Genomic DNA, 26,032 nt, shown 5'->3' on the forward strand with positions numbered 1-26,032 from the left:
AGAGATGGACTGGCTCTCCCTGTCTGGTATTTCTCTGTCTCCATCCTCCTGCTGGCATCTCCGAACTTCTCTACAACCTCCCTTTGAAAATAAAATTCAGTAGCATATTTCATTCCAGCTCTGGGAGGTTAGTGTTAGGCCTTGAGCTGTCTAATCTAACCTGACAGTCAATTTTGGGGTCATTAGCCATCAGAAAGTTAGTGATTAAGCCTTATTATGCCGATTTCCTATTGATGTTGCGGAACCTAAATTACAGATCTGTTCGGTTCAATTTAATCTCACAATAACCAGGTGGCACCTTGAGAAACCGCTGAAAGGTTAGTGCCAAAAAGTGTTACTTCTCCCATGAACAGAACTCATTTAATCTGTCACTTCAGCTCTGGTTGTCACAGTGTCAAATTGTGTTTCATTGTCTTTCCATCTCTGTAACCGAATCAAAATCCCTCACAGCGACCCAGATCTGCTCTCCATGTGCTGAGTTGTTCCTTCTTTGTGGTAGAACTGAGACGGTTTCCGCAATAAAATGCTAGGCATCTCGTTACACTCTTCTTAATAAAATGCTCCTATCATATCAGGGCCTGCAGCTGAACTTAGGTTTGATTTGTGAGTTAAAGGAGCAAAGATAATTGTAGGGCCTCTGTCGTACATGACCAAAGCACTTTGTGTTTATGGACTTGTGACACAAGCCAGTGCAGCAGACTAAACTGTTTTTAATTTGACCAACAAGGTTTTAGTTAGGCAGTAGGCAAGGAGAGGGGAAGAAGAGGAGGATAAAAAAAAGGGGGGGTGGCAATGAATCAAACTGAAAGTAGCACCACAGGAGCCCCGAGGTGCCCAAATGGAGTCTATTACCAGTAAAAACTTAGTGTTTCTGAGCTGGCCGGCGGGGGTCCGAGGTGTTAAGGTTGGATGATCAGACAGAGTGTGAAATAAAAGATGATGATGGTTAAAGACACAGAAGGAAAGAGAGAGGAATATAGTCTCCTGTTAAGCTCCAGCTGCTCGGCCCAGAGCAGTTAAAGTTTATTTGGATTTAGGTTTCCTTCATCTATCAGTGCCAATCATCACAATTGGGTGTAAGTGTCTTGTTATGAATACCTTTCCACTTTTCTTCTCCTTTTTTGTTTGCTTTGCTTGAGGGTTTGTGAAAGACAACAAAGACATTTACTTTGTAGTTGTTCTTTCTTCTCACAATGATTATGACACCATTATTCTGCAATCAGAACAAGACACTTGAAGGGGAAAACAAATTTGGCTTTGATTTTAGCCCGGACTTAAACCTTATAACAACAATCTTAAATATCACTTTTCATTTGCTAATATCCCCAGGTGAGCCTCAAATTACCTGAACCTGAGAACTGTGACCAAATGTAAAATTACATTGCAATATGTATAATACAGACAACAGCAATATTGTTTAACATTCATATAATTCTTCACATATTGTGTAGAAACTGAATTTGAAACAGGGTACCCCGCTGCTGGTAAAATACTGTTAAACAAAACACTTAACGACCAATGAAGCAGTGTCCAACAGAGACAGACTATGCAGCTAAGCATGAAAAAAAGGACTCACTGAACTTTTCATGGCTGAGCAAATGTTTTTAGAAATTACTCAGAACCAACATCTGCTGCAATAATTAGATTAATCCCACCCCATATATCCTGACTGAGAAGAGGAGCAGCAACAAGCACAGAGCACATTCTCAGAGAAGGGATTGCATGTCAAAAAATCCTATCCAAAGGCTACATTTTGTGAGCTACTAGCAGACATAATCATCTCTGACTGGAGCCTTAAGGCGGACTTCACTCTGCTTCTCCATCACAAACAACCCTCCTCTGAAAACACAGACGTGAGAGATGGTACTAAAATAGCTAATGGGAGCCAAAGAAAGTTGTGGATTTCACTGATTTTGTAATGGAATCAAACTTTCGAGCTGCTTTGAATTATTATGTGCAATGTAAATGTACTACATTGAAGGAATCATTATTATTATTATTATTATTATTATTATTATTATTATTATTATTATTATTATTATTATTATTACAGCCCCTGAACACCCACACAAGTGTTTTCAGTTCTTCTGGCTGATTAGACCTCTGCTTAGGTTGAAGGCGGGCGGGAATTTGATGGGGATTTATGAGGTCCATCGATATAAATGTCCATCTACCGATAAGAATGATGAAAACACCTGCATGGCTGTTCAGGGGCTTTAAAGGAATGGATTGAGTTTTTAGGAAATACGCATTTTCACTTTTGATTGATGCCACTCTCATGTTTGCATGTTGAATATGATGCAAAAGTGGTTAGCTTAGCTTAGCCTCACTTAAAATCGGTAGTTTTAATAGAACGGTTTCTGTATGGAGTAAACAAAAATGAAATTCCAAGTTGATAAGTGGTGACGGAAACGCCTATTTGTGTGAGCCGGCCGGCAAGACACTGATTGTTGCTGGTGAGTGTTGTGCTTTTTATCACCATACGAGTTCTAAGCTTGTTGTTAGGTGTAGCCACCTAGCTAATGTAAATGCCATTGTCTTAGAAACTGGGATGAAGCGTTCCCCAGCGTCCTCCCAGCACCTTTCTGACAGAAAAACGCAGTGAACACATTTGTTGTTCAATTCAATTCAATTTTATTTATAGTGTCAAATCATAACCAAAGTTATCTCAGGACACTTTACAGAGTAGGTAAAGACCCAACAATTCCCCCATAGAGTACGGTGGCAACGAAAACCTTCCCTATAACAGGCAGGAACGTCGGACAGACCCAGCTCTGTGGAGGACGGTCATCTGTCTTGACCGGTTGGGGAGGAAGAAAAGGAGAGAGAAAGAGAGAAACACAAAGATAGACAAAAGACAGAGAGACTGACACACTTCCAGAGATGCAAGCAGCCAGCGAGTAACAGTAACTATAACAATATCTATAGTAATGTGAACATGACCCACATGTTATGGCAGTCTGCATAGCAGAACAGCAGGAACACGCACATCCAAGGTGACAGAACATGAAAATGAAAATAATTATGACAAAATGATGAGTAGGGGCAATAGCAGCTACGATACAGCAAGACATACCACTGATGGTGTTTTTATGGCTACAGATTTTATAATTTATAAAAGTAGTGACAGAATAAATGACTAATAGTTATTGAAGTAGCAGGAAGCGTCAGTAGGCACCACCACGATCAGCAGAGACCTGCACACAGGACCAGGGCAGCAGGCATCACCACCATCAGCAGGGACCAGCACACAGGACCACGGCAGCAAGCACCACCACGATCAGCAGAGACCAACAATCAGGTCCACAGCAGCAGGCACTAACACCATCGGCAGAGACCTTCATACAGGACCACAGGACCACAGCAACAGGCATCACCACCATCAGCCGAGACGTGCGCGCAGGAACAGGGCAGCAGGCAGCACCCCCATCAGCAGGAACCTGATACACAGGACCAAGGCAGCAGGCACTACCACTGTCAGCAGAGACCTACACACAGGACCAGGGCAGCAGGCACCACCAGCACCAGCAGAGACTAGCGCACAGGACCACGGCAGCAGGCACCACCCCCATCAGCAGGGGCCTGATATACAGGACCAAGGCAGCAGGCTCTACCAAAATCAGCAGTGACCCACAGGACTACGGCAGTAGGCACCACCACGATCAGCAGAGACCTCGGAGATGACAAAGCACAAACAACTCCGGGGAAGAAGTTGAATTAATAACATGCATTGATGAGACATGAATGACATAGAGAGGAGAGAATCTCAGAGTATTAGGAAAGGTAATATTTCCCCTTGCAGACTAGGCTTATAGCAGCATCATTAAACTGAACGGACGCAGCTTTAAGAATAACAACAGCAACACAGCTGAGAGCTCGTAAGCCCTAGCTGTAAGCTTTATCAAAAAGGAAAGTTTTAAGTTTACTCTTAAATATGGGGACAGTGTCTGCCTCCCGAATAACACTTGGGAGTTGGTTCCACAAGAGAGGAGCTTGGTAGCTGAAGGCTCTGCCTCCCCTTCTATTTTTGGAGACTCTAGGAACGACAAGTAGCCCTGCATCCTCAGAGCGCAGTGATCGAGTTGGGTGATACGGTACTATGAGCTCTTTAAGATACGACGGAGCCTGACCAATAAGAGCTTTGTACGTAAGGAGAAGGATTTTAAAGTCTATTCTAGATTTTACAGGTAGCCAGTGCAGAGAAGCTAATACAGGAGAAATATGTTCTCTTCGGTTTGTTTTAGTTAGTACACGAGCTGCAGCATTTTGTACCAACTGGAGACTCTTAACAGACTTATTGGAGCAGCCTGATAATAAGGAATTGCAATAGTCCAGCCTAGAAGTAACAAATGCATGGACTAGTTTTTCTGCATCTTTCTGAGACATAATGTTCCTAATTTTTGCAATATTACGCAGGTGAAAATATGCAGTCCTTGTTGTTAGTTTTATGTGAGAATCGAAGGACATATCCTGATCAAAGATAACACCCAGATTCCTTACTGTGGTGCTGGAGGACAACACAACATCATCCAGAGTAACAATGTCTGTAGCTATTGAGTTTCGGAGGCCTTTGGGGCCAAGTACAATAACTTCAGTTTTATCTGAGTTTAACATCAGAAAATTGCAGGTCATCCAGCTTTTTATTTCCTTAATGCACATTTGAAGTTTATCTAACTGATGGGTTTCTTCTGGTTTGATCGACAAATATAATTGTGTATCATCAGCATAACAATGAAAATTTATGGAGTGCTTCCTTATAATAATTCCTAAGGGAAGCATATACAAGGTGAAAAGAATCGGTCCAAGGACAGAACCCTGTGGGACTCCGTGACTAACTTTAGTGTGCATCGAGGATTTGTCATTAACATGTACAAACTGAGATCTATCTGATAAATATGACTTAAACCAGCTCAGTGCGGTTCCTTTAATGCCGATCAGATGCTCCAGTCTGTGTAGCAGGATGTGATGGTCAATAGTGTCGAAGGCAGCACTAAGATCTACTAAGACAAGCACAGAGACAAGTCCTTTGTCTGAAGCTATTAGAAGGTCGTTGGTAATTTTTATCAGTGCTGTCTCAGTGCTATGATTTGCTCTAAATCCTGACTGGAAGTCCTCAAATAACTCATTATTATGTAAAAAGTCACACAACTGATTGGCAACTAATTTCTCGAGGATCTTAGAGAGAAAAGGAAGGTTAGATATAGGTCTGTAGTTGGCTAGAACCTCAGGATCAAGACTGGGCTTTTTAAGAAGAGGTTTAATTACAGCTACTTTAAAAGACTGTGGTACATAACCTGCTGATAAAGACATGTTAATCATATCTAATACAGGAGTGCTAATTAAAGGTAACACTTCTTTGAGTAACCTGGTTGGAATAGAGTCTAGGAGACAAGTAGAAGGTTTTGATGCTGAAATAGTAGAGTTTAATTTGTTAAGGTCGACCGGAGAAAAGCAGTCCAAAAATATATCAGGTCGTACAGTTGTTTCTAAGGTTCCTGGGTTTGATGAAAGATTGGTGCCAAGCGAGTTGATTTTGTCTCGAATAGTTATAATTTTGTCATTAAAGAAGGTCATGAAGTCGTTACTGCTGAGGGTTATAGGAATACATGGCTCAATAGAGCTGTGGCTCTCTGTCAGCCTGGCTACAGTGCTGAAAAGAAATCTAGGATTGTTCTTATTCTCCTCTATTAAAGATGAGTAATAGGCAGCTCTGGCATTACGGAGGGCCTTCCTATATGTCTTTAGACTTTCATGCCAAGCTAAGTGAGATTCCTCCAATTTAGTAGAGCGCCATATACTTTCTAATTTTCGCGATATTTGTTTTAGTTCACGGGTTTGTGAGTTATACCACGGAGCTAACTTCCTCTGTTTTATTTTCTTCTTTTTTAACGGAGCAACAGAGTTGAGTGTTTTTCTTAGTGAGCAAGCAACACTGTCAACAAAATGGTCAATTTCAGAGAGACAAACGTTAGTGCAGGACTCTTGAATATTAGGATAAGGCATTAAAGTAAATGCAGATGGAATCGCTTCCTTAAATTTAGTTACAGCACTATCAGATAAACATCTAGTGTAGAAACTTTTACCCAGTGGTGAGTAATCCTGTAATATGAATTCAAAAGTTATTAAATAATGGTCTGATAAAATAGGATTCTGTGAAAAGACTATTAAGTCATTGATTTCCACACCATAAACCAAAACAAGGTCGAGGGTGTGATTAAAACAGTGAGTAGGTTCATGTATACACTGACTAAAACCAATCGAATCTAATAGAGAGATAAACGCAGTACTAAGGCTATTAACAACATCAACGTGAATATTAAAATCTCCTACTATGAATACTTTGTCAGATTTAAGGACTAAATTCGACAGAAACTCTGAGAATTCAGACAGAAATTCAGAGTACGGACCAGGAGCACGGTACACTATAACAAATATAATCGGCTGCACAGTTTTCCAGGTTGAATGTGAAAGACTAAGAACAAGACTTTCAAATGAATTATAATTTAGTTTAGGTTTAGGGTTGATTAATAGGCCTGAGTCATAAATCGCTGCAACGCCTCCTCCTCGTCTACTGCCTCGAGGAATATGAGTATTAATATGACTGGGAGGAGTGGATTCATTTAGGCTAACATATTCTTCGGGACGCAGCCAGGTTTCAGTCAGACAGAGAACATCAATATGGTTGTCTGATATCAGATCATTTATTAATACAGCTTTAGATGACAGAGATCTGATGTTTAAAAGTCCACATTTTATTCTCTGATTTTGTTGCATTATCGCAGATTTGGTGTTGATTTGCATCAAGTTTTTCTGTATAGCTCCTCTTCTGTTCATTTTTGATTTAATTAATGTAGATGATCGTGGGGCACACAGCGTTTGTATAGGATACTGAGCTGTAAAGTGATCCACAGAGCTCGCGGAGAGTTGTGTAAGACTGCAGCTATGCTTGCTGTGTGCTTGCGGTATGGGCAGCGCAGAGAGGTGAATTAAACTCTGACTCTGCATCCTGATCCCAACACTGGGTTTTTGTCAGGAGGTGGTGGAGGTGCAGGACTCGATAGTCAGGTCAATGTTTGCAGACAAAAGTCTTGACCCTTCTTGGTTAGGGTGCAGGCCATCGCGTCTAAAAAGCTTGGGTCTTCTAAAAAAAGTCGTGAAGTTGTCCACGAATGGAATGCCCTTCCCCAGGCAGTGTCCTTTAAGCCACAGGTGAAGCTGGCGGAGGCGGCTGTACATGACGTCACCAAAACGGGGCGGGGGAAGCGGGCCGGAGATGATCACACGCTTCCCTGTGTTCAGCAGGTGGTCCACCATGGACCTGAAGTCCTGCTTGAGGACCTCGGACTGGCGTTTCTTCAAGTCGTTGGTGCCGGCTTGCAGCACCAGCGTGGAGGCCGACCTGTGTTGTGAACACAGCTGGAGGGCGGAGCACTCAACGTCCCTGACGCGGGCTCCAGGGTAGCAGAAAGTCTGGCCGCAGCGCACCCTCACGTGTCTGACCATCGAGGTTCCGACAACCAGCACGGGAGGGGAAATGCGCTGCCTCGCGGCTGCTCCTAACCGGGGCGGAGCAGGGGGGTTGGTTTGGGCGAGCGGACCCCGGCTCCTGGGTCGGCGAGAGCCACGACTGACTCTGTGGGCGGATGCCGGAGTCGAGCTGGTGCGCGCACCGAGCGGGGGAAACTCCTGCAGGCTTAGGACGTCAAACCTGTTATCCAGTGGTAGATCCGGAGGCGGAAGGGGGAGAGATCGGCGAGCCCCAGTGCCCCTGTTCACCCTCGACCAGGGTTCCCTCGGCTTGAGTGGAGTTGAGCTCACCAGGCCCGGGGCCGCGACTCCGTTCTCCCTGGTGGAGCACTGCCACTCCGCGGGGAGAAGGCAGGAGGAGGAGGGCGCCGATGACTTGGGCCTGGCACCCTGTTGCTGCCAGCGGGACTCGGTGAGTGTTGGTGCCGAAGTTCCGGTGGTGATGGAGCCAGTCCATGGCAGGGTGGTGTTGTCGGCAGCCGTCATGGTACGGTCACCAGCGCCGGAAGCCTTAAGATGGGCGAGGAACTTCGCCTGAGTTGAGGCGACGTTGGAAAATTCCAGGAGGATTTTGTTCTTCTCCATGAGGTCAGCCTTCAGTCCAGAGACGTTCTCCCTCAGCTTTGAGAGCGTGGGGAGACAGGACTCGCACACAGCCATCATGTCGCAGCCTGTGCAGTCTGTGCTGTGGATCCGTCACCCCGGGGCACAGTACCGTCACAGGTAGGAGAGTTAAATGAAATTACGTTACGGCCTTGGGGCCGAAAGTTCCGGGAGATCCCTTTTTACTCCTGGGCAGGCAGCCCACTTCACCAGTTGTTTTTAGATCCCGCTGAGTTGAAGAAATGTTTAAAAATTGGCGCCTCGCTAGTGCGATTCGGCGTCACGACTTCCGTGTTTTACTTCTCCGGTGTGATCAGAGGCAACCACAGGCCCGATCGTTAAATGCTTCGGTCGATCGGTTGAAGAAATTAATACAATAGAAGCTGGGCACGAGTGATTGCAAATATGAAATCGATAAATTAAGTTAAAAACAATATTTTCCGGAGCCGAGGTGGCGGGAAACCCGGTGAATTCAAACTAATTCAAACGACGCTGCGCATGCGTATGTGTAGGTGACGTAGACAGTACAAAGCAATGCAATACAGACCAATACCAGTACAGACCAATACAGACCTCTAGGTGGCGGCGACAGTGATCAACATGGCCTTGCTGGGTGTGTCCTAACAACACACCTCTACAAAGGTGTTGTTTCACCTTTGTAGAGCCAGGCTAGCTGTTTCCCCCTTTCCAGTCTCTGCCTGGTTGCCTGAAAAAATTTTGGCATTTTACAATACTGCAAACCACCATATACTGAAACGTTTCTGGCACCCTTTAACATTTATGCAACATAACGTACTGTACAATATCAGGCCTAGACATTCAGAACAAGTCCGGATGTCATGTGATGTAATAGCCTATAACAAGCCTCAAACTCTGCTTAGGAAACCATGGTTTGTGTCCTGTGCGTGTCCTGTCCTATGTGATTTTTTATTTGAATTCAAAATGTTAACCATATTTAAAACTGTGACCGTGGAGTTTCAAAAATGAGGGAGTGAGAACAGGTTATAGTGGTTTAGAAACGTTGAGATTCAACGTATCTGTGGTTTGCAGAAACAATGCCAACATTATTCTAGTGAGCTGGTCGAAAGTCTTTGTGCTAACCAGCTGCTAGTTGGAACTTCATTTTTAATGTCTCATCTGTCTTCAAAAAAGCAAATAAACACATTTTCCAAAATGCCAAACTATTCCTTTAATGCATACATTTATGGGTGTCATGGTCATTTGTAGTAAGGCTGGATGATTTCATTGTATCAATTATTCCTTTCTTTGGTTCCCCTTGGCTATTTTGGCACCATGCAGTTCCCCTCCTACTTGTCCGGTGTGTTCAGAGTATATTCTGTCTGTGAAGAGCTTCATATTTAAACCAGCAGCTAGCTTACCTTGGCACAAAGCCACGAAACAAACAGCTAGCCTGGCTCCATCCAAAGGTAACCAAAGCCCCTACCAGTCCCCCTAAAACTCACCAATTAGCGCATAAAATCTTTTTTGTTTGCTGTGTACAAAAATACAGGTTGTATAAAAAAAGATATCAAGCTAAGCTAATCAGCAGCTGGCTGTAGCTTCATATTTACTTTATAAACACGGAAGGGGTATTAATCTTCTCATTTAAGTATCAGCAAGGAAGCAAATAAATGTCAAACCTTGCCTCACTGTGTTCTGCCCTTTCATAAAGTATTATTAATCACAGGGAGATATACTGTGTGTGCTTTCAACCCAATAATATCATGTTCAGGCGTCACATTTTTCCTCTCGTGGTGAAAGGTGATATCATGAACTAACTATGAGAAGCTTCGCATGCTATGCATTTATTCAGCGTATTTTATGCCTTCTATTAAAGACTGATATTCTTCTTCTCAGTGACTGGAAACTTATTAATGGCCACTTGATGTGACAGAGCAGTAAAGTGTGATTTATGTTCCAATGGTCTAATTGGCAGCATTTCCTCCGTCTCCAGGCTGCACTCGTCAGATTTTTGACATATCTGAAAGCCATGGGAGATATATACTTGGCCTTAAACAGAGCTGGCTGGTTCAGATAATTTATCTCTGTCTTGAGCTACCACTGAATAAAGAGCAGGCCTGCTTCTGTGGCTAACTGCATTTCTCTTTGGAAATATCGATTTACGTACTTCAGCAGAACAATGTCTTGATGGAATTTTTTTGCAGGCAGTTTAGAAACAGCTCATATAACTTTACACCAAACTATATTTTCCAGCTATTTTATCATAAAATCAAAATATATTATGCTATAAAATATTATGTAGCCTACTGCAATATGATACATAAGTCATTTCCTCAGGGCATTTCTGATAATGTTGACTGGAGTTGGTTTTAGCCACAGTAAAGCTTTGTGGTTCTGTGGATGGGAACGCTGCAGTCTAAGATGTATTTGGTTTATGACCTGTATAGCTAATGACATTCCAATAAACCTCACCTGTACTTTGTTTAATCTCCATAAACCTCAATGATTTGGAATATGAATGAAGTATTCGTCAGCAGTTGGACAATATTTTGGTCCCTGGGAGCGTTCTGGTTTTGGCTTCTAGTATCATGTTTTATCGGGCTTTGGTTGCATGCAGGTAAACAGAACGTGGGGAACGCAAACGAGGCAGAACCCACTGGGTTCGGTTATCTTCTGATAACTATTAAGCTTTTATTAGCTTTTTTATTTATTCATTTGCATTCATTACGCAGATATTTGTTTATAGAAACTTTGTCTTTCAATCGTGTCTCAAATTGCTAATTGGACCCAGTGCATGGTAGAGATAGTCTTGACATAGATCTCCGCTGGGGGAGTGTACCTATGTTCCCCACTTTTTATGTGACCGGGGAGCAGAGGCCCCTTTTATTTTTAAATAAAAAGGTTTGATGTTTCCCGCTTTTCACAAAAAAAGTCCTATGTTCCCCTCTGTATTTGTGGCCGGTCCTATGTTCCCCGGTCTGTTATTTTTTCCATAATTAGTGTCGAATTCCACGGCAAATAGGCCTATGTAGACCCTAACACTACCCCCTAACCCTAATTTGCGTAATTTTGCAAAAAAATGTCTGGGGTAGGCCTATTTGGTGTGGTAAACTAACAATGTGTGTGTGTGTGTGTGTGTGTGTGTGTGTGTGTGTGTGTGTGTGTGTGTGTGTGTGTGTGTGTGTGTGTGTGTGTGTGTGTGTGTGTGTGTGTGTGTGTGTGTGTGTGTGTGTGTGTGTGTGTGTGTGTGTGTGTGTGTGTGTGTGTGTGTGTGTGTGTGTGTGTGTGTGTGTGTGTGTGTGTGTGTGTGTATGTGTGTTTGAGTGTGCACGTGTGCATGAGGGGTAGAGAGAGAGAGATGTTGGTGTGTGTGTGTTGAAGGCAATGCACTCAAAACAATTCAAAGTAGTGCACAAAATTCTATCTGATGCATGTGTTTATGTTAATGATCCCTGTACTGAACAGGCCGCAGCCGATAGGAATTAAACCATTTTTGTAATCGAGTAACGCAGGTTACTCCAATACTTGTTTCTGCCCTAAATATAACTGTTAGTGTTCATATAAAGTTTATAAATATAAATATATATATATATAATATATAAAGTTTGTAGCAAAATGTTGAAAAATACTAAATGTGTCTGGTCTCCTTCATGATGACTTAATGATTATTTGTTATTGATGGTTTTTAAAAAAGTGATAGTGCTGTAAAATCCGGTATTTGCATTTTAAATAAGAGTACTCCACTAACATTTAAATGATGTAAAACTGCCATTAATACTTTTTTCACAATGTTTAACTTTATAGAATTTGTTCTTTTGCACATACTGATTCATAACTAATGACAATTCCCACCTGACTGACCTTCTGTAAACAGCATCAACGGTTAATTCATTGTGAGCTCCAGTCCTAATCTGAATTATTCATAGTTCTGTCATTGCTATGTTATGCAAACACACAGCACATGTCAGCTTCGTAAATCTTCCTGCAACGTCTGGTGTAGGGAATTATCTTAACACGGCGGGAAAACAAGCAAAGCCTCTTAGCTGCACTATTGATTTGATTTGCTTCCTCAAAAGGTGAAATTTATAGTTGCCCACCGTCTTCTCCAGAGAGTGATATTAATTTCTCTCAGGAGGGAAGGATACTGTCTGGAGTCAGGCGTGAAGAATTGAGTCCAGATTCAGCAGGAGCGTGGGCCCCTCTATGAATGTATAACATGTTATTAAAGCAGAGAAAGTTGTTACAGGACTGTTTGTCTTGAAGGTAACCCAAAGCTATCCAGTTCTGTGGTCGCAGAAAGAAAATGTATTTCTCGCAGTACACCGAGCAGTGAGACAGCTGACGACACTAAACCTCCGTCTCAGTTTCTCTGCCTCCCTCTCCTTTCCCTCTGGTTTTCTTCTTCACGCACTCTGAATTGCTACCTCAGCTACTCTCATTTTCACAGACCCCAGTTTCCCTCTAGGAACAGTCTGTCCTGTGTGTTCACGCTGGAGGCTTTTCAACGTTCAACTGCATTATTTTTAATGCATCCAAATTATTGATTTGTTTTGGTTATATATTTGATGATAAGCCCTCATTGATGTGTTTGCACTACACTTCACAGTACAATAGCAGCATAATGTGAGGTCTCTCCCCTGGCAGTTTGCATTAATGAAGGTGTGTTTTTTGCTTCACTAACGCTTACTACCCGCTGCGGCCTGCAGAGACGTAAAATGCATCAATTTACTGAAGTAAATGCAGCATGAACTGAGAGCTTAAAATAACAAAAGTAAAATTAAAGTACCGAGTGAAAGAACTCATTATGTAGAATGGCCCATTTCAGATTATATGACTGGATTATAGTGAGGCGACCCCGGGATAAGCGGTTGAAGATGAATGAATGAATTCATGTGTAAGCATTAGTAATGCTGCAGCTGGTAAAGGTGAGGTGAATTTGTACACTGCTGGCTAGAAAAGGCCACAATATTACATCATAATTTACTAGTCGATTCTTATTACAAATGAATCATCTGAATCTGCAAAGAAGAGTCAAACATAAAGTATCATAAGTACTGTTACTTTTGATACATTTTTCCTGTGCCAAAGCCTATTTTGTAAATTTATGATAAACATTTATTGGAGCTTCCTAAATCGGTAGTTAGTGTATTTACTTGGATATTCTATTTTATTCTTTTGTTTTGCAAAATGGTGTACTTGGAATTTACCTGTATAGACACATCACATGTATGTAAGCATTTGTACAATATCTCTATTTTCCATGCATGTACAGACCAGTGCCCTGGCAGACCAACTAATGCATCTGTGGAACAGCAAGTTTTTCCCAGCCGCAATCGACAGTGAACGCTGATTACAATGTTCCACAGGTTCAATATAATCTGTGCTTGGGTTGTCAGACAGACTGAGGAGGTATAAGAGAGCTGAACTGAGCTGAAAGAGTGAGAGTGTATATCTGCAGGCTGACACCATGATGCAGGCGCTGGCACTGCTGCTGCTTCAGGTGGCATACGGTGAGTAGCTGAAGAAGTCAAACATGAACAAAAATGTAGCTCCGTTCTTTCAGACTTTAAGATTAAGCACTAAATGAATTCACTATAATGTGTTTGTAGTTTTTGGATGTGGTATACCGGCTGTCAAGCCTGATACCGACAGGGTGGTTAATGGAGAGGATGCTCGCCCCCATAGTTGGCCTTGGCAGGTACTGTAAGCCCAACTACTCATAAGATATTCACTTATTTAGAATTGACTTTCATTATTCATGTGATACTTTTTATTTTTCTCAGATCTCCCTGCAGGTGAAGCATGGCAGCCGTTTCCATCACACATGTGGAGGGACTCTGATTGGACCTCGCTGGGTGCTGACTGCTGGACACTGCATCTGGTGACTAACAATAAGACAAGATAGCTACTGTGTGATTCAAGGGATAACGAGTGAGAGCTGGAGACTGATGTGAAGGATTTAATGAAGCATCCAGAAAACAGTTGTTGACATTTAGTGGGATACAAAAGAGATACAGACAAGTGTATCGAAACATACTGTATGAGGGAAATAACGAGGGAATGCAATCTGAAAAGAGGTGTGTTACAGGCCAGGAGACGTGTACCGTGTGGTCCTGGGAGAGCATGACATGAGCCAGCAGGAGGGCACTGAACAGATCAGAGATGTTCTGCGCATTATTGTCCACCCCAAGTGGGACATTGACTTTGTGGCTGACGGGTGAGTTTATTCATTTAAATCAATACATTACCTTGTTTTAGTATCACCAGTTGAATCCTTAATACACATAAATAATGGCCCACTGTTTCTTCATTTGCACCTGTAGGCAAATTACCTACAATATAAATGCAAATAAAGTTATGTAACCTGTTTACCTATTTTATACACTATGCCATTTAGCCCATACTATGTAAGAGATTCAACACATTCATCTTAAGAGTAAAGACCATAAAAGCACTATGAATGATCTTAGTTAAGTAAATCAGTAAAAATCTAACTCTAGTAATGATTTTAACAGCAATGATCTTGCCCTGCTGAAACTGGATAAGAGCCCCATTATGAATGACAGCATTGGCGTGGCTTGTCTCCCAGAGGCCGGAGAGATCCCCACCCATGGGACATCGTGTTACATCTCGGGCTGGGGCAACCTTTACAGTAATGTCACTTTATCCTCACCTGTCATCCTGCCTTTGCACTGATCACCACACTGCAGTGTTTCATTTGTATAGAAAATGAATGTGTGCTTATGTTGCATAGAGAAATATTTGACGTTAACAATTGCACAATCTGCCATTATATTACAATGTGTTTTACAATCATTTTTCTCAGCTGACAAAGGAACTGAAATCTGTCAGTGTATCAGACAAATTCCAATTCAAAATCACCCGATTTGGAGATTCCCTGGATAAGAAGGGCATAGAAATTGTAATGTGAAAAGCAACTACAGTAACTGCTGTCAGACAAATGTAAGGTTAGTGGAGTTAATGTGCAATATTTTCCTCCAAGACGACATCAAATGGAAATACTCAAGTAAAGTGCAAGTAAAAACGTGTACTAGGTCGACTTGACTAAATGTACTTTCTGTAGTTACATCCGACCACTGCTGACTGGGACTTTGATGGACAGAGTGGTCCAGGACTAGCACCAGTTTATGTCTCTCGCTTTCTCTAAAAGTATATTCCAATAATGTTTGAAAAACCCTGAAGGTCATTTAAGACATCTTTTCAGAATCCTCAAAGACTTGTCTTACCATCAGAATGAACAAAATATGCTGTCTATTGAATGATTTTTCAGTAGTTTCCCAAGCTGCGACTCCCTTTCCTATTCAGGAAGCCGGTGGGCTGCCATCTTTGTTTTGACTGAGAAACAGATGTACAGTTTAGGAAACAGATTAAAAATTATTTGAATCATTAAGCAGTTTAAATCCAGATGGATTGAGAAGTTTTTAGTTTACTTTTAGAACCTTCTGGATTTTCAACCAACAAGAAACTGATGTTTACCTTGGGGACTCGAATGTATGCTAATACACAAGAGCTGAGGTCTTCCTTTGCTTCTTTTTTTAGGCTGCTGCAAACCAACTTAGAGGTGCAATACTGCCGCCTACTGGACAAGAGTGTTGCTCAGTAGATTGGCAGGGGGGGGAAATAAAAACTCTCCCTGTTATTCCTGTTGAATAACCCCTCAAAGGGGCTGGACTCAATAATGCTGGGATAGCCTGGGATTGCCTCCACTAGGCTCTCACAGACCGTTCTCCAATATGTGAAATACCAGCATGCTTGCAGGAGCGGCTATCAAAACAAACAACAGAGAAACTCAGATAACAAAATACACAGAGGGAGAGTGACTTCATTCTCTGCTCAGGACGCCATTACTTCACTATATCTTTACACAGACAATAGTTGTTTGCTCCTATTAATACTCTGAATGTCAAGTGCAGCTTCGTTAATAAGAAGATTACTTTCCAAGGTGTCTTTCCTTTCTGATTCCCCAATGTTATATTGTGTTTTTCCATCAATTAGTTCCGATATTAATTCCCCTCTTTCTTCATCATACCTGTTTCAATGTGTCAGAACATGATATTTTCCAGTTTATTACAGTGTGCATATTCCAGTAGGAGGTTATACGGTGGTGTAGTGGTTAGCACTGTCGCCTCACAGCAAGAAGGTCACAGGTTTGCATCCCGGCCTCGGCCTTTCTGTGCGGAGTTTGCATGTTCTCCCCGTGTTAGCGTGGGTTTCCTCCGGGTACTCCGGTTTCCTCCCACAGTCCAAAGACAAGCACGTGCTAGGTTAATTGATGAGTCTAAAATTGCCCGTAGGTGTGAATGGTTGTCTGTCTCTGTACGTCTCTATGTGCCCTCTATGTCCTATTCTCAGACCAGTAATAACCGTCTCTTCTCCATATTCCACCAACGCCTATGTTTGAATACTGTAAAGATGTCCCTCTGTGTTACTTAGGTCCCAGTTTTACTGTTATTCCCAGATTTTTCACACATAGCATTTAACCTCTGCTTCACCCTACGGTAATTTAAATTTTAATTAAATGCATAAATGCCATTAAATGCCATTTAATGATTGTTAAGCCGATATGTCTACATTCTCATCCCCACCAACTGAGCAAAGGAAGGAGATATCCAATCCCCTGTACTTTAGCCTGAGTAGCACATAAAAAAGATTCATACACAATCCTGCCTGCAGGATGATTTTCCAGACCTAATGCATGGCATGAAAGTGCTGACAAGCTATCAGAAGTGATTACGACACTGGGTTTTATTTTATTTTTCCACCCATTGTAATGCGTACAATATTCTAAGTAATTCAGCTTTGTGCACTCAAAGGTGGTCTGTCTGTGTTCACTGCTTCACAATGAGGGATGAAGAATGCAGCACCTGGATTCTTAGTCTCCAGTTCTTTCAAACCATCTGTTCATATGAATATCTTGTGTTTGTGTTGGTCAATATAGTTTTGTACTTTTGTCCACTTGTACCAGTTTAGTTTACTCTCTTTTATTTTTGCTACAGAACTGTATCTATGGATGGTATGATGATTCTCCACAGAGGCAGAGCCAGTGATGGAACAGGGGGGATTGGTTTTAGATGGCATACATTTTGTCGCAGCTGATCGAGACTTGTGGCGATCTATGTGCAGTCTCAGGGGCTAAAGTTAAGCTAGCTGCTGCTTGCTTAAATCACAATGTGTCTTGTAATTTGGAGTATTTTGAGTTGTTAACTAAGGTGATCAGATTTCTCAAAAACATGTCGTGTTTTTGTCTTTGAACAACTAAAACGAGGACTCTGCCCTTTACCATTCATAAAGCAGTTTCTCTCACCCTATTTCCCCTAAATTGCAAAGGAATTGTTCAACAATTAATTTTTTTCCACTGATCAAAGTAGCTGAGATCAAGAAAATCTATAAAATCAGCTGAGATAAACAGGTATCAGCCTGACACTTCACCCAAACTAAGGTGTCCTCCTTACATGATTTTCACAAGAATTAGGGGGGGGGTTAAATGGAAAATACCACAGTTCATGTTGAATGACAACTGAAAAGATATGGTTTTAAGGTGGTGGAATCAGTTTGCCGCTAATGTTGGTGGAAAACACCCCCTGCCGCCTCAACATGAAAACGACAACGGGTTTTGCCAATACTGACTTTATTGGAAGTGCATTTTTAACAGTAATGTCAACAATGCATCTTCTGACATTTTATGTTGAACTTATCTTGAACTATCTCCTGAAATAAATATATATGTTCAATGTATTAATATTTTCTGTTTCTAGTTCTAATTCCATGAAAGAACCTTGTACCTGTAGCTGCCTCTCGCGAAGGGAAAATAATATTCTACCGCGCAGCTATTCCACCAATCAAAATACCAGAAATATGGGCATTCTGCTCTGAGTTCTGGGCTGGCGGCGCTAGTTCTGGCTGGCTTTAGCCTGTAAGTAGTAGGGTGCGCTACTATACGCGTTGTTTGGTCAGCATTTTCGATTTTTTCTGTATTCCATTTCGGGTTGGTGCTTAGTAATTAGTAAAGTAATGTCATTACTTGACCCTGCTCTCTGCTTTGTAGGCTTATATATGATGTATTCATTAATATAGCAGCAAACAGTATCATATTATACATTATGATACTTTCTATGTAAAGATATAGTGGAGTAATGGGGTCTTTAGCAGAGAATAGAGTCACTCTCCCTCTGCGTGTGTTGTAATATGAGTTTCTCTGTTGTGATTGCTGCTGTGGAGGCAGTCACACTTTTCCCCCAGCATTTCAAGAACAGCTCCTGTAACCACTCTAATACATGACTGATAATTTGATGCATGAATGAATGTAGGATGTATCATAAATTCCTGCTGCTCATCATTTACATTTCATCAGTCACTATGAGTCTATGGGATTAGTTCACACTTAATAGATAATCAGTTAAGGAATGTTAATTCACAGTTTTACATCCGCTGATATGTGACCAAATTAGCTTTGAGGCAGGACCAGTGAAGTGTAGCACGGTAAGGAAAGATGAAAACGCCAAAATCATCCAGAAGACCAAGTGACAGATTTGAGAAGAATGACACAGACACGTTGAAGCTCCAATGCTTGTATATAGTATATGATTGTATGAAGTATTACCTACGTATGTGTCACTGAGCAGCTCTATCCTCTGTGTCTCAGCCCATGGCCCCATGCCTGATAAGCTGCAGCAGGCCTTGCTGCCTGTGGTGGAGCACAGTGTGTGCAGTCGCAGTGACTGGTGGGGCATCAATGTCAAGAGCACCATGATCTGTGCAGGAGGAGACGTCGTATCTGGATGCAATGTGAGTGAGGCGACAAAAGAAAAGAAGCAACTTTTACCTATCAGAAGTGAAATGGCGCCTGCGAACGAGGTCAGCTTCTTTACACTGTGTTCCTGTTCCTCCTACAGGGAGACTCTGGCGGTCCTCTCAACTGTTTGGGTCAGGATGGTAGGTGGTACGTCCAGGGTGTAACCAGCTTTGTGTCCTCTCGTGTCTGCAACGAAGTGAAGAAACCCACAGTCTTCACTCGCACTTCAGCCTTCACCGAGTGGCTCAGTGATGTAAGTTAATCAATAGACTTGCTTTATTTGATGTAACAGCTCACATGTGCATGGGTGTGCAGAGACACAGACAAATACTGCACTCATGGACGGATTCTGAGACAATGGGCCTCTGGGCACAGATATGTAGGAGACGCCCTACTAGAAGTAATTTTAGGTCTCTTTGTGGTCATTTGACATCCATTTGTCTGTGTTATTGTTTTGCATCTAGTTTTAGTCATTTTGCATCTTTTTGTAGTGGTTTTGCATCTATGTTTAGACATTTTACATTTCTACGTCAGGTTTTTTTCTCGATTTTTAATTTTTCTTTGCTTTTGTCATAATTTTTTGTCTCTATGTGGTCATTTTGTGCTATTTTTTTAGTCATTTAGCAACTCTCCGTGGTCGTTTTGCATTCCCACAGTCACAGCTGGTCTCTTTGTGGTCAATTTTGGTCGTTTTGTGCTACTTGTGGTCCTTTAGCCTACCCTGACCTTATCAGCCCCTGGGCCCGTTCAGTAATCCATCCATGACTGCACTCAAATATCACTGTGTCCTGTTTTCATTTCAGGTCATGCTGAGATACTGAGGATCACCTGGACAGCAATTCATAAACAATGAGGTCTTAAATCTGAAGTTTCACCTGAGGGTCAGACTCACAACAATATGTCTGTCATCACTGAAAAACATTATATAAGATTTAACATATTAAAATAATTTTCATACAAAACAATAAACTTGTGTGTCTTTTTCCAACCTGCCTCTGGTTCTAAGTTATTGAGTCACATGTAGGTTAAAACAAAACACAATTGTTTATCACAATGCCCCGCAGCAGCATGAATCAAACTAACCAGCATTTCTTATGAGAAAAGTGTAGAACGATTCACCATCGCTGTAAAAATGCATAGTAGCCTTTCATATTTCACCCCCCTGTTGTATGATAAGAAAAATAAGGAATGGTTGCTCATCAGCGTGTGTGGAGGACTTATGAATCAGTATTTCCTATCAATCATCACCAAGGTCGGCCAAGTGTCTGCGCCGGTGAACATACTGTTTGATGCGCCCAGGTGGGAGCGGAGCTGGAGAGCAGCGTTCTACATCAGATAAATAGCGGCAATAGTTTACCTTGATGCACAACCTCTGCAGTCTGCTGCATCAGATAACGCCACCATTTTGACAAATACACATCCAGTTTGTGAAAACAGACTTAGCTACTGTTAGCATGACGATAATACACAAGGTACACACTGTAAACAAGCTCACCACTCTGTCTGAATCCATCATGTTTGAAAAGGTTTATATTTAGAGTGATTAATGTAACCACAACATGGAATTAAAGTATTGGCATCAAAATGTACTTAAAGTACCAAAAGTAAAAGTGCTCATTATGCAGAAATATTCAGAATAATGTGTATTATATTATTGGTTTATAATTACTCATGCATTATTGTACAGTTTCATCTAATTAATCACTTTAAATGAGTAAGTATAGAGAGCTTATATTCTATATTATTTAAATTCTGTGTGGAACCAAACAGTAAGACTACACTGATGAGTGAAGTTCTGTAATGAAGACAATCCTTTTACTTTATTCATCCCCATCTGCTGGTAGATGTGTGAACCTGCTCAGTCCTGACATCATCACAGCAGCTCCATCCAGTGGACAGAAAAGAAGATACACCAGACACACCAGACTGCAATGCTGGGATCTAATAGTCCTCAGACACAAGACACAAAACTCTTCTGCTGCACGTATGAAGTATAACTTCGTAAAAAAAAAAGCTGTAACTCTTGAATTGTTTTAAACTACTCTCTCTAGTTTTGAACCACCACTAAAATCATGGCTGAAGCATAAATGCTCATGTGAAGGTTAACCATGCTCATTTTGTGTGTGATGTAATGTTTTAAATGGAAAGTGCCTTTATTTTTGTATGATGCAATTTTCTCTTCTGAATCATAACAGTTTATAAGTTCTTTGTGGATTTGCCATAGACAGACATACACCTCTGTGTTAGTTCCCGCTAAAGACCACATTTTGCCATATCACACACACACACACACACACGCACACACACACACACACACACACACACAGAGAGAGAGAGAGAGAGAGAGACACATACACACACACACACACACACAAACACACACATACACACACATAATAATACCAGTGTTGCTGTTGTACTCCACAGCTGTCTATTCTGTCAAAGAAACTAAACATCATTACATTCATTAATTAGGATTCATTAGTTAACAATAAAGCAAAAACAGTTGTTTTGTTTTTAATTTTACTACAAAAGTATTGTTATTTGCTAGACATATTTAACATAAAACTACCTAAAATTACAAATTATTTCACCTAAAAAAGTCACTGTGCTAACAAACTCTTCTGTATATTATCTGCATACTGCTGATCCTGCTGCTGTATTATCTCTTATTTGGTAACCCGTAAAAGTTGTTGAAATGTTTGAATTGTTAATGATTATTTCCTCAGTGTTTCAGGAAAGGTCACGAGACCCCGACATAGTCAGCAGCACCTTTGTGCACAATGAACTCTACGGTACAGCACAGGCATAGCTGTGAGAGGGCATAGCTCCAGGTGCAGATCTCTGCACTCCATCAACTATGATTGTACAGTTTGTATTCTAACTGCCTGAGATAAGTGCAGTTTAAAATAATGCACTAAAGCCGACAGTATCTGAAAGTATATTTTGGCCATGTGGAGGCAGCAGGGTCGCTCAACTGTACCGAGAACCTAGAGGGCCATTCTGTGGCATTCTTACTTTCCATCACATGCAAAGTCAGTGTTACCTTGTAACCTTCATACTGTAGACGCTCAGTCTCTGAGGCTCAACCAGTTTGGACGAGTTCTAACAGCTGAGTTTTATGGTTTTATGGATTACAGCTCAGCCTACTCACAGCGTAGTACTACAGGGTGGCCCCCGGCAGGCAAACTGTCTGACCCTCTGTGGACTGTGCCAGCATGGCAGATTGCTGGCATCAACTCAGTGGCCTTCCAGGCAATCATTGACTCTGGTACCATAACAGAAGGAAAACAAAACATTAAAATACAGCATATGGGACTGAGGAGAATACAGTTTATTGCATAATAGGATTTTGATGAATGTTTTTGCATATAGGTTAAAGTAGAAAGACATGTCACAGTGTATTTTCTAAACAACACAGAAAAAGAGAAAAGGGGAAAAGCCAGCGTAATACCAGGCATACTGTACCTTAAAAGTATTTTGATTAGCATGTGGGTGGAGGGACAATGAGAGCAGCATTCCAAAGGTTAAAGCCTCAGCTGATCTTTCCATCGTATTGGTCTTCTGAAGTCACACAGGGAAAACCCATTGCATCAAACCTAATAGGTTAGTCAATAAATAACTAAGAGAATTGTAAAAAAAAAAAAGAAAAAAAAAAGAAAAAAAGACAGAGACACTTTAAGTTGCTTCTTTAAACTTCACCGTGCCACATTGATAATCTGAAGTAGGGCTCGTCCCATGCTCAGATGGTGTCATATTACCGTGTGCACTGTGGAGAGGTGAAGGTCAGAGCAAGACACACTGTTGGAACCAATCAAATACCTTTCACACATAATATTACCTGTCATAACTGCACAGAAGCTAAGCCTCTGGGCGCGGACGCAAACAGTGAATTATCAGTAACTTCTTAGAAAAAATGATTTAATTAACATCATTCACGTGCTGCACATGAATTTTATGTCCTTTATCTGCAAAATAATTAGTAGCCGGTAATTACCCCTGCTGGAATACAGTTATGCAATAAGAATTAATGACATTTAAGGGTGATTTATTACTTTCAACGGGCAATAGATCTACTAGAGAAACACTGTGGGTTTTATTAGTTTTGAAAAGACATTTAAGTTTTTAATGTGGTAGGATTCAGAGTAGAACATTGGATGAGATAAATTAAGAATTAATACTTAGACATATATTTTTGTGGCATGTATACGCGGTTTACTTATTAATGTGGTGCTTCTGGTCTCAAAGTGAAGTGGAATTATTTGGGAATTTTTAACTGTATTTCATTTTCCATGGTCACAATGTGAAAAAAAACAAAAAATCCAGATTCAGATGTTACATTTATACATTTTTCACCGAGAAATTCTTGACATAACACAGCTGTTAATTGGCTAATCTGTTGTGAAGAATAAATCAACACTAGTTAAGAAATGTGTGCTATCTTCGTGTCAAGCTTTGATACTTTTCCTATGATTACACATTCTTGTTGTATTTAGTATGCATTTGTAGATGCATTCAGTATATTGTGGCAGCCAGCAGATTTGTATAGTGGTACGTTTCGCAGGTGCCGTTGTTTTGCTGACCACCTCACACTGCCTGAGCTGCCACTGTATTACTATCTGTGTATAAAGAGCTACCGTATAATTAAGGTTTGTTGGTTATGAGCCGTTGTTTTGAAGCTAGGAATATCACATAACTTCAGGCAAAGGGACAAGAAGTTATTTTTATTAGTAATTTGATTTAATAGAGATAACTGGTGTGATTTGTTACTGTAAGCTTGGGTCTTAAAGTGATAAAAGGGGCAGAAGAAGAGTATGACAGGCTTTTGATATGCAGCGAAGGGTCCAGAGGGATCTAAATCTAGGGAGTGTATCTCACATAAAACCAACTCTGGTGACCAAAGTAGGTTAAATGCATCATGTGGGACTCTCAAAGCTGCCTTTGGAATTCAATTGCAGAAGTAAACACCATCTCCAAAGTGTGTGAGTATGTTGCTGAAACACCCACATTTACCATCAAATCGACCTGGTCGTACACACCCAGTTCGGGCAAGTGTCCAAATCCAGTATCTATTATCAGCATCATTATCAAGAGATTTGAGATGAGTCTTTAAAGATGAACTCAGTGATCTCTTTTTTAGTGCGGCTTTTATTGAGGTTTGGGAGTAACTGTAACATGATTCAAGCTTAATCATTGACTCATATTCACACCATTTATTTTAGATGTAATATGTGATATTTTTACAGTCATATTACAGCCATATCTCTTCGCTATAAACTCAGATTAATTACCAATAAATGTGTGCACACATACAAGTGTGTGTATGCATGCACGTGTTGTAAACGTGTCAGTGGGAGAGAGAGTTTGTTTATACACTTGCATGATCAGCCCTGTGTGAAGATAGTGACTATGGATACAACTAGAGATGTGCATTATGCTAGTTGTTTGTATTACAGTTATAGTTATGAATACTAACACATCAGCTGAAATGACAAGAAAATAATATTGAAGTGCACTGTATATGGACAAGTTATTACTCCGGTGTGACACATAACCGATTAGTCAAATGTGTAGAATTCCATGTAACATTTAAAGACACTGTGCATGACAATTTGCAAACACTAACAAGAAACAATGGTTCCCATCTTAAAATAAAAAGGAAATAATGCCTATTTGTGATGTCTCAGTACAGCTTATGGTCCTTGTGTAGACATGAGCTAAGAACAGTTCAACCAAAGAGTGATTTTCCTTCTAATATTGTTTAATTGAAATGTTTAAGAGTCCTGATCATGGATGGATTTATGAACGGGCTGACTGGGCACAGGCCAAGGTCAGACCCTGTCTAACGAAATGTTGCTGAAAAAACAAAATATTATCACAAAAAGACGCTAAATGACCATAAAGAGACAGAAAAAAACCACAGAGAAACTAAAAAATAAGTAATAACTGAGTTTGTCTTGTTCCTATGTGTGTGTGTGTGTGTGGGGGGGGGGGGTGCTTACCATCCCTTGCCACTGAGTAGAAATCAGAAAAAAAATATAGCTTAGTGTTTCTTTTACAACCACCAGGGGGCAACTGCCTAGATCTCATTATACTGTAGTATTATGCACTTGTCTTCTACCTTTTCCTTTGCATATTATACCTTAGGCTTTGACCGAAGCCTGCTATCATTATGGATTATATACAGGATAGATTTGTTCCCCTTGTTTTAGCTATAACTCTAATTAAGTCAGTCATTGTAAAGAATCTGATTAAAAGAAAATAAGAAAAGACACTGTGTGTCAGAGCCCCTATCTTCTGTCCCCTATAATTAACCAAATATTTCATCGGTTGTATCCAACGCTGTGTCCAGATGCACCGTACTAACAGCCCCTTGTACTCTGCACATGTGTGCGCGACCTTCGAACTGAGAGCAGCGTGTGTGTGTGTGTGTGTGTGTGTGTGTGTGTGTGTGTGTGTGTGTGTGTGTGTGTGTGTGTGTGTGTGTGTGTGTGCTCGGTGCTGCCCTATAAAAGCAGCGCCCAGTCCGGACGAGAGCAACAGGTAACCCAGGTGAAGCCTCCCACTCACTCACCGCTCAGAGCGCTCCGCTGCAGGTGCGTATTCCGCCATCACGGCTCTGTGTAAGGGGCCACATGGTTAACACGTTTCCATGTGAAATGATTGGAATCCAGGAAACGTGTACAATTGTTTTGAGGATCCAGGGAGCGCGGGAGAATGTGTGAGAGAGATGATACTTATATAGCAGCAAATTGGGATGATTTGTATCCATGATATCTTAGAGCAGTGGAAGTAAATCCGCGTCGTGTGCGCTTTTTTTAAGGCATGTTCATTTTATTTCTATCACAGTCATTTTTGAAGATTTAGTTCCATTGCATCAACTTCAATGTGATCAAGTTGAGGCTAATGTTGGCGTTGAAATTCATTGTGTTATAATGACTATTACACAAATCTCTTGTAGAGGAAAATAATTGCATTTTATTTGGAAAAAGCTGACTTGGACAGGTCACACATGGACACAATTTCTACTTCATCAACATCAGCTTTTGGTCCACTAGGAAAACTCTAAATTATCACTTTAATTACATGTATACTACATGTGTATTACCTTTTCTTTCCCAGACAGTC

The 26,032-nt window shown here is 41.1% G+C and overlaps 1 protein-coding gene across 1 annotated transcript; it reads left to right on the forward strand.

Moving 5' to 3' along the window:
* Nucleotides 1-13,558: 13,558 nt before the first annotated feature.
* LOC310945392 (chymotrypsin-like elastase family member 3B) lies at nucleotides 13,559-19,725 on the forward strand (the record flags this gene model as incomplete). Its single annotated transcript, XM_083911473.1, has 8 exons — nucleotides 13,559-13,601; nucleotides 13,701-13,789; nucleotides 13,875-13,972; nucleotides 14,180-14,308; nucleotides 14,607-14,743; nucleotides 18,755-18,897; nucleotides 19,005-19,157; nucleotides 19,708-19,725. 8 exons carry the CDS (start codon nucleotides 13,559-13,561, stop codon nucleotides 19,723-19,725), a joined length of 810 nt encoding a protein of 269 aa, XP_083767599.1.
* Nucleotides 19,726-26,032: the final 6,307 nt, after the last annotated feature.

This window comes from Echiichthys vipera (genome assembly GCF_963691815.1).
Source record: "Echiichthys vipera genome assembly, chromosome: 3".
In the NCBI taxonomy this organism is placed as follows: Eukaryota; Metazoa; Chordata; class Actinopteri; order Perciformes; family Trachinidae; genus Echiichthys; species Echiichthys vipera.